The sequence below is a fragment of the Lolium rigidum genome, chromosome 1 (genome assembly GCF_022539505.1).
Source record: "Lolium rigidum isolate FL_2022 chromosome 1, APGP_CSIRO_Lrig_0.1, whole genome shotgun sequence".
Lineage (NCBI taxonomy): Eukaryota > Viridiplantae > Streptophyta > Magnoliopsida > Poales > Poaceae > Lolium > Lolium rigidum.
In genome coordinates, this window is record NC_061508.1 from 349788024 (window position 1) to 349797213 (window position 9190).

General features: G+C 53.2%; 1 protein-coding gene across 1 annotated transcript; it reads left to right on the forward strand.

Moving 5' to 3' along the window:
- Positions 1-2955: 2955 nt before the first annotated feature.
- On the forward strand, positions 2956-6700 carry LOC124664899 (probable LRR receptor-like serine/threonine-protein kinase At4g37250). The gene is made up of 2 exons (XM_047202322.1): positions 2956-4834; positions 5853-6700. Exons 1-2 carry the CDS (start codon positions 2956-2958, stop codon positions 6560-6562), a joined length of 2589 nt encoding a protein of 862 aa, XP_047058278.1. The 3' UTR covers positions 6563-6700.
- Positions 6701-9190: the final 2490 nt, after the last annotated feature.

A 9190-nucleotide genomic window follows, 5' to 3' on the forward strand; every position in this document is an offset into this window, starting at 1 on the left:
TGCAAAATAAAAGGCAGAATCTGTCAAAAACAGAACAGTCCGTAAAGACGAACCTGAAAGGGGCACTTAACTTGCTCAAACGGAAAAACTCAAAACTAATGAAAGTTGCGTACATATCTGAGGATCACATACGTAAATTTGCAGATTTTTTTGATTTTTTTACAGAGACTTATGCTCAAATTCGTGACAGACAGCAAATCTGTTTCTGCGCAGCGATCCAAATCTAGCATCAACTTTAACATAGAGACTTTACTTGGCACAAAAACATGATAAGGAGAGGTTGCTACAGTAGTAAACAACTTCCAAGACTCAACAAAACAAAAATTGCTGTAGTAAAATAAACACATGGGTTATCTTCCAAGAAGTTCTTTCTTTATAGCCATTAAGATGGGCTCAGCAGTTTTAATGATACTTTCGCAAGAAAATAAGCGTTGAAGCAAAAGAGAGCATCAAAAAGCAAATTCAAAGCACATTTAAGCCTAACCCACTTCCTATGAAAAGGAATCTTGTACACAAATAAATTCATGAAGAACAAAGTGACAAGCATAGAAAAGCAACACAAGCGCAATTTCAAGATTCTCAACATAAAGAGGGGAAACTTAATATTATTAAGATGCATATAACCATATTTCCCTCTCTCATAATAACTTTCAGTAGCATCATGCACAAACTCAACAATATAACTATCACATATAACATTCTTGTCATGAGCCACATGCATAAAATTATTACTCTCCACATAAGCATAATCAATTTTATTAGTTGTAGTGGGAGCAAATTCAACAAAGTAGCTATCATTATTATTCTCATCAAGTGTAGGAGGCATAGTATAATCATAATAAAATTTACTCTCCATAGTAGGCGGCACCAAAAGACCACTATCATTGTAATCATCATAAATAGGAGGCAAAGTATCATCAAAGAAAATTTTCTCCTCAATGCTTGGGGGACTAAAAATATCATGCTCATCAAAACCAGCTTCCCCAAGCTTAGAATTTTCCTTATCATTAGCAACAATGGTGTTCAAAGCATTCATACTAATATCATTGTTACTAGCATGCAAATAAGATTCCATAGGTTTTTTAATTTTCGCAACGAAACAATCCATGTCTTAACTCGAGAAATAGAATAAGAAGCTCATTGTTACTTTCCATTATGCCTAACTAGTGTAAACAAGAAACCAAAAGATGCAATTGCAGGATCTAAAGGAAATAGCTTCGAGTACTTACAACGGCGCCAAAAAATAGCTTAGTAGCCGAGATCCGGAGTGTGAGTACCTTTTACCTTTCCTCCCCGGCAACGGCGCTTAAAAATAGCTTGATGTCTACGGGTGCTTCTATTCTTGTAGACGAGTGTTGGGCCTCCAAGAGCAGAGGTTTGTAGAACAGCAAGCAAGTTTTCCCTCAAGTGGATCACCCAAGGTTTATCGAACTCAGGGAGGAAGAGGTCAAAGATATCCCTCTCAAGCAACCCCGCAATCACAAAGCAAGAAGTCTCTTGTGTCCCCAACACACCTAATACACTTGTCGGATGTATAGGTGCACTAGTTCGGCGAAGAGATAGTAAAACACAGGTGGTATAGATGGTGGTAATATTGCTGAAAGTAAAGATGCAAGAAAACGATGAACAAGCGGCGCCGTAAAAATAGCTTGCTTGGCGTGGGAAGCAATTCTTTGTGGTGGAAACAAGGCCTAGGGATCATACTTTCACTAGTGGACACTCTCAACATTGATCACATAATAAATAAGTTCTCTTTCCTTTGTGCTACATATACTCTTGTTGGATGATGAACACCACTAATTGTGTAGGATTACACGAACCCTCAATGCCGGAGTTAACAAGCGCCACAACATTCGATATTCATATTTAAGTAACCTTAGAGCATAATAGATCTTTGCAAAATAGACCAAGTACTAACATAGCATGCACACTGTCACCATCACACTATGAAGGAGGCATAAATCACATCAATACTATCATAGCGATAATCAACTCCATAACCTACAAGAGATTATGATCATAGCCTACGACAAGAACTACACGATGCACACACTGTCACCTTTACACCATGCAGGAGGAATAGATTACTTTAATAACATCACATGAGTAGCACATGTCTTTGACCAACAATTGCTCAATGAGCACAATGTTATGTGAAACTGAATTTCTGCCACAAAATTGGTTTTCAAAAGTAATTCGTTATGGTAGTGATTTTGTATCACATCTCGAAATAATAATTATCAGTAAAAGCCTTACCTTAACAATGCAAAATACATCTTAATCATCGGTATAGAGTAGCAGTAATGATCTTTTTCCCAGAGGTGCTGACACTTGGATGGGTCGATCGGGAGGGGAGGCCGCGCTGGCAATTCGGTTGCGACTCAACGTCACGCCTTCTTTCTTTACGAGGCCAACGCATCCACACTGCTCTAGCCGGCGACCCTAGAGTAAAAAACTCACTCCGTTTTCGCACAACCAACAAGCCGCGCGCGCGCGTCACGTATCCGAAAACGACGTCTGCAGCACACTGCTGCTCTACCCGAACCCCAAAACTCGAATTTTTATCGCGGCCGCCTCTCCCGGTCCCGGCGGCCAGGCAGAGGTGGAGGGGCCCGGCCATGGCCACGGCGGATCTGTAGCAGGAACCACCGTCGATTTCCGCCATTTACTTTCCGGCAGCGGCAGCTGCAGAGGCAAAAATCCCCACCCACCCTCCCGTCCCCCTTCTTTATTCGGCCCTGCGCAGCCCTCACATGCCATTGCCAACCTCCCGCCTCCTCCTCCTCGCGTTCACTCTACTCTCTCTCCGGCGCGGCGCGCGGCCAGCCTGGTCAACCAGCTAGCCGCGCTTTGAATTGCGCGTACGAGCTCATCTATCTACCCCATGTCGTCTCGACCTCGTCGGTGCTGAGCTGAGCTGAGCTGAGCCTGCCTGCTTCCGTGGCGGCGGCGGCAATGGGGCTCCGGACGAGGCGCCGCGGTGGCGGAATTGGTGCTGGGTTTGTGTCCGTGCTGCTGGTGCTGCTGCTCGCGCTGTGTAGCCGCGGAGCCACGGGATTGGACGACGACGGGGAGCTGCTGATGCTCTTCAAGCGCGCGGTCACCGCCGACCCGCTCGGCGCGCTCGCCGGCTGGTCCGTCTCCGACGCCTCCGCCTGCGCCTGGAACGGCGTCATCTGCAACGGCTTCCCGCCCACCACCCAAACCACCTCCACGGCCAACCTCACCTCCACCACCGACGGCGCCGCCACCTCCAACTCCACCACCACGCTCACCACCACCATCAACAACGGCACCACCAACGGCACCACCGCGTCGGCGGCCGCAGCGACGGTGTCGCGCGTCATCGGGCTGGTCCTCCCCAACGCGCAGCTCTCGGGCACCCTGCCCGCCGACCTAGCCCGCCTGCAGCACCTGCGCCACCTCGACCTCTCGGGCAACAACATCACCAGCACGCTCCCGCCGGCGCTGCTCCACAACGCGACCGAGCTCCGAGTCCTCTCCCTCGCCGGCAACGACATCACCGGCGCGCTCCCGGACGGCGCCCCCTCGCGCGCCCTCCAGGAGCTGAACCTCTCCGACAACGCGCTGGCCGGGTGGCTGCCCGCGCCCCTCCTCGCCGCGCCGGGGCTCGCCGTGCTGGGCCTCGCCAACAACTACCTCGCGGGCGAGCTCCCCGCCGGCGGGCTCGGCGCGGAGCTCCAGGTGGTGGACCTCAGCAGCAACTACTTCCGGGGCGGCCTCCCGCCGGACTTCGGCGGGGCGAGGCTGCGGCTGCTCAACGTGTCCGCCAACCGCCTCACGGGCGCGCTCCCCGCCGAGCTCTCCGACGCCGTGCCGCCCAACGCCACGGTGGACCTCTCCGGCAACAACTTCACCGGCGCGGTCCCGCCGGCCGGGCTCTTCGGCGCGCAGCCGGCGGAGGCGTACGAGGGGAACCCGGGGCTGTGCGGCGCGCCGGTGCGGCGCGCGTGCTCCATCCCGTCCTCGCTCTCCGACCCGCCCAACGCCACCGACTCGCCGCCGGCGTTCGCGGCCATCCCCAAGAGCGCCGCCCGGGCCCCGCCGGGCTCCCCCGAGGCGCAGGCCCCGCGCGGCGGCCAGGGGAGGCTCCGCCCTCTCACCATCCTCGCCATTGTCGCCGCCGACATCGCCGGCGTCGGGCTGCTCTTCTTGCTCTTCCTCTACGGCTACCACGCCCGCAAGAAGCGGCGGCAGGGGCGGGAGGAGAACCCGACGGCGCCGCAGCAGCAGAAAAAAACGACAGCCGCCGTCGCCGGAGCCAAAGAAGACAAGCCGTCCGCGTCCGCAGGGTGCTGCATTGGCGGCGGCCGGAGCGACGGCTCGGAGGACAGCTCCGACTGCTCGGCGTCCTCCTCCTCGGACGCCGCGTCCGACGACGGCCGTCTGTCGTCTTCGGACCCGAAGAAGAGAGCCGGGAGCTTCATCGGCTGGACCACCCCGCAGCACCACAGCAAGAAGCACGAGCCGCAGCAGGCGCCCGCGCCGGCGACGCTCGTCACCGTGGACGTCGGCGGCGGCGAGCTCGAGATGGAGACGCTGCTCAAGGCGTCGGCATACATCCTCGGCGCCACGGGGTCCAGCATCGTCTACAAGGCCGTGCTCGCCGACGGCACCGCGCTCGCCGTCCGGCGGATCGGCGAGAGCGGCGGCGCCGACAAGCTCAAGGACTTCGAGGCGCAGGTGCGCGCCGTCGCCCGGTTCCGGCACCCAAACCTCCTCCGCCTCCGGGGATTCTACTGGGGCGCCGACGAGAAGCTCCTCATCCACGACTATGCCGTCAATGGCAGCCTCGCCAACATCGCATTCACCAGTAAGCCCTGAACTCCATTGCTACAAGCTTTTAATTTTCTTCTTCTTCTGATGGAACTCCATTTGGACAACCTTTTTGCAAATATGCATGAAATTTGATATTGTGTTTAGCTGCATTATCCATTTATAATTTCGGTCAATTGCTTGTACGTACTAGTGATTCACTAATCACTAAGTCGTCAAGCATGATCCATTTGCTAAAAAAAAATCAGGATGCAACGGCGTCCGTCCTGGACAAAGGTGTCACCTTTAGTCCTAGTACTGTGCCGTACCTTGAATGCACAAACCTGTACTGCTAATTTTAGTGTTTCATCTGCTGCAAATAAACAGAAGTTAATTGGGGCTGGTCATAGTTCCTCATAATTTGGCACTAGTGACACAAAAAATCATCTACTACAGCAACTTTTCTGAAACTTCATTTGGTACTCCTAGTACTCTTCGCTTGCAAATGAAGCAAAAACACCTGAAGGAAATGCAGTACTTGGTTCTAGTAACAGCTCTTGGTTTCTCTTCTGAACCAAATGATGCAAATTGTCGACATAGTGACTGACAGAAATTTACTGCAATTTTGCATGAAATTTAACATAGTATCTAGTTGCATTATCCTTTTAGAAATTTGGTCAATTGCTTGTACTAGTGAATAGTGATTGACTACGTCGTCAAGCATGATCCACTTGCTAACAAAATTAAGGATGCAACGGCGTCAGTCCTTGGCAAAAGTGTCAACTCTAATCGTAGTACTGTACTACTCACTTAGTACCAGTACTGCTACTTTTGGTGTTTCTTCTGCTGCAGATAAATAGTACAAGTTATCTGGCGGTCATAATTTCATCATAATTTGGCACAAATTGAAAAAATCATCTGCAACAACTTTATTGAAACTTTTGGTACTACTAGTAGGAGTACTCTTCACTTGCAAATGAAGCAAAAAACTGAAGGAAATATGCAGCAGTTCTTGGTTTGTCTGTAAAAGAAAGAGTACAACAGTTGTTGATGTTGTTGTGTTTGATCAATTGTAGGGAGGATGGGCGCGTCGCCGATGCACCTAAACCTGGAGGCGCGGCTGAGGATCGCGCGGGGCGTTGCGCGTGGTTTGGCCTTCATCCACGAGAAGAAGGGCGTGCATGGCAACGTGAAGCCGTCCAACATCCTTCTCGGCGCCGACATGGAGCCACTGGTCGGCGACCTAGGCCTGGACCGGCTGCTCTCTGGCGCCGCCCTCCACCGGAACACGGGAGCGTCGGCGCGCCTCTTCGGAAGCAAGCGGTCCATGCACTCCACAAGCAGCCTGCCGGACCTGTCCCAGATGCCCGGCGGCGCCAGCCCGTCGTGCGCCTCCACCTCGTCGACAGCTCTCCCACCGTACCAGGCGCCTGAGTGCCTCAAGAGCCTGCGGCCGAGCGCCAAGTGGGACGTCTACTCCTTCGGCATGGTGCTCCTGGAGCTGCTCTCCGGGCGGGTCTACTCCGAGGTGGAGCTCTGCCAGTGGCACGCCGCCGGGTCCGTCGCCGGCACGTCTGATCTCGATCAGCGGGGCCGTGTGCTGCGGATGGCCGACCCCACGCTCCGCGGCGACGACAACGAGGACGCGCTGCTTGGCTGCTTCCGGCTCGCCTTCGCCTGCTGCGCCATGGCACCTGGCAAGCGGCCGTCCATGAGGGATGTTGCCGCTCTCCTCGACAGGATACAGGCCGCACCCTTGTCCAACTCCATTGAGACTCCCTACTGATGGATGCCAATAAATTGACAGGGAACCATGTTAGGATACTAGTACAAATTTTTTTACTGAATTTTAATGGCGAGCTTACTGTGTTAGCTGTTTGTAGATGACCTTTGTCACTAATTTTGATGATCCAGCTGTGATTAACCCCTTTTTGTTCCTACATCATATTTTTCGTTCTGCTCATGTTCATTGCAAGAAGTGTTCTATACTTCTATGGTGCCATCTTCCATGGCTATTTGATGCACCACGGTAGCAGGCATGCAGAACAAAGAGACTCTGCTTTTTGGGGGGGTTTAAAATGGAAGAAACTTTGTGTTGGGTGATGCAGAGTTCAGTACCTGGAGAGGCGGGCCGTGGCGGCGCCGGATGCGGCAGCGCTCGGGTCGTGCGGACGGACGGGCGGCGACGCGCGTGGCCCTCGGCCGGTGTGCGGTGCGGGGTTGGCAGGGGTGCCGGCGTGCGGCGCGGGGGTGGCGGGGGCGCGGCGTGCTGCCCCGGTGGTGCAGCGGAGCGGGTCGCGGCGGCGCGCACGGGCCCATATGCGAGGCTGCAGGGATGGACTGTGGGGCGGCGGCCCTATGTGTGCTCTAGGTGGCATGGCGGCCGCGGTGGCTGCGAGGGCGGCATGGCGGCTGGACCGGGGAGCTCACGCTGCTGCGGCCAACGGCTCGATCTTGGATCTCTGTGTTGGCGTTCGTCGAAGCTCCCTCTCTGTGGCGGTTGGCGGCCCCCGCGGAGCTCTCCTCGGTGAGCTTGGTCGGCTGTAGTGGTGCGGCTCGGCTTTTCAACCCCGCGCGGTGCGGGTGGTGGCAGCGGAGCTCGCTGAGCTCCTTGGTTTGTGTGTGGTGGCGGTGGTGGCTTGTGTGCGGCGGTGGCGCTGCTTCTGCACATGAGGTGTGTTTGCGGAGTGCGGGCTGCGGCGTTACGGTCTTCGTCTCGCCGTCTGGCCGCGTGAGGGTGTGGTGGCTCGGTTGCTCCGGGCGAAAGCCTGACCGCGCGGCGTCCGTGGATGTCGCCGTCCTTCTTGGGGGGCGGTCGTGGAGCTTTCCGACCTTCGCTGCCCTCGGGTCCACGTCTTCGGGTGAAAGCCTAGATCCCGCGGGATCGGACGACGACGTCGTTTCTGCGTCGTTTCCCCTCTTGAGGGCGTCGTCTTGAAGTTGGTGTTCCCCTTTACGCACTCTGCCGGTCTGGACACACAGGGCATCTGGGTTGGCTGGAGGTCAACCAGTGATGCGGGTTGTTCCGGGTGGAGGCTTGAGAGGCAACGACAATGGTGATGACCAAGGTTTGGTTGCGGCAAGGTCATGTTAGTCGGCTCCGTTCCGGCGTGTCCGAATGTCTTCATGGTGGTCTCCTCTTGTTGTGAAGTCGAAGCTGCCCTTGGGCGGTGTACGATGCCACCCGAGGGGTGGTCCGGTGAAGGTCCTATTCGGCGCTTGTCTTGCGCATCTTCTCTCTGAGGCTCGTCTTCAGAATCGGAGCTGTCGGTTTCTTCTCGATGAGCCATCTGTTTGGCATAGACCGGCTTGAGCTTCTTGTAGCTTTTGTGGGTAGCAAGGATGGCTAGGTGTGCCCTTGGGGCGGAGCATGTATGTTTGTGGGTGTTGTTATTGTTGGTTTTCGCCCGGTTTTCTCCTAAAAACCGAGCACCTTCTGCTTAATGAATGAATGAGGCAAAGCTTTTGCCTCCGTTTCAAAAAAAAAAAGTACCTGGAGCAGATAAACAGGCAGCCGTGTCTTCTGGGAAGCGGAGGCTCTTTTTTGTGCATTTCACCTCGATGCAGATGCTAAGTACTAAGTAGCCTAATTAGCCCAAGTGGAAAAGAGGATTAGTGCAAGATGAGTACTGATCCAGGGAACAATACTACTTATAGGTGTACAGCTAGGACCAACACTGCCTGTGCAACTTGAATAGCTCAAGATGGCTGGAGCTGGACAGACCGGCTTCTCTGTCCAAGCTAGTATTTTAGATTGCAAATCTCTGCTATGCCTATAGCATCAATGTTAACCATGAATCAGTCTACAAGATTCAGTGCACAGTGTTTCTGTTTCAGCTTGACACCACACTATGTGTTAGTTAGGCCTTCCAGGTGAAGAAATCTGGAGAAATTAAATGGCTTTAAAAGAGGTCAAGCTATGCTGCAAGAGTGAGGAAACTTACATGTGTACTTGATGCAGATACTCGCCACAGCTCAGCAAACATCCGCCTGTTGTCATGAGCCAACTGATAAGTTTAGAGAGCTACAAAGGGTTCAGAAAATAAAATTCCTTCAGGCTAGACCAGCAGGTGGTCAAACGTGACATGACCCTGGACAATCCCAAGGATTAAAACAGCATAGCATTTTCCTCCGTAAGCACAATGATGCTGAAACAATCGCCAGGAACCAAATCACCACGGCTAAAATGACTGAGATAACCAAACAAACCTAATTTGAGAACGAACGATATATCAAATGATAAACTTTGTTCCTCTTGTCACTTGTACAGGACTACACACACAACTGATTGCGAATGCCATAAGAACGCTGGAGGTTTGCTATTTCGACGCACATCTAAATCACCACATTGCATTTGCAGCTCGCAGCATTGGCCATTTTAGATCTTGTTGAACTGCGAGAAGAAGCTACCACC

What these genes read in the sequence shown, in the direction of transcription:
- LOC124664899 (XM_047202322.1), top strand. Translation starts at nt 2,956, where the DNA reads ATGGGGCTCCGGACGAGGCGCCGCGGTGGCGGAATTGGTGCTGGGTTT. An exon ending in CGCCAACATCGCATTCACCA is followed by an intron (nt 4,835 to 5,852) that starts GTAAGCCCTGAA and finishes GATCAATTGTAG; the next exon opens with GGAGGATGGGCGCGTCGCCG.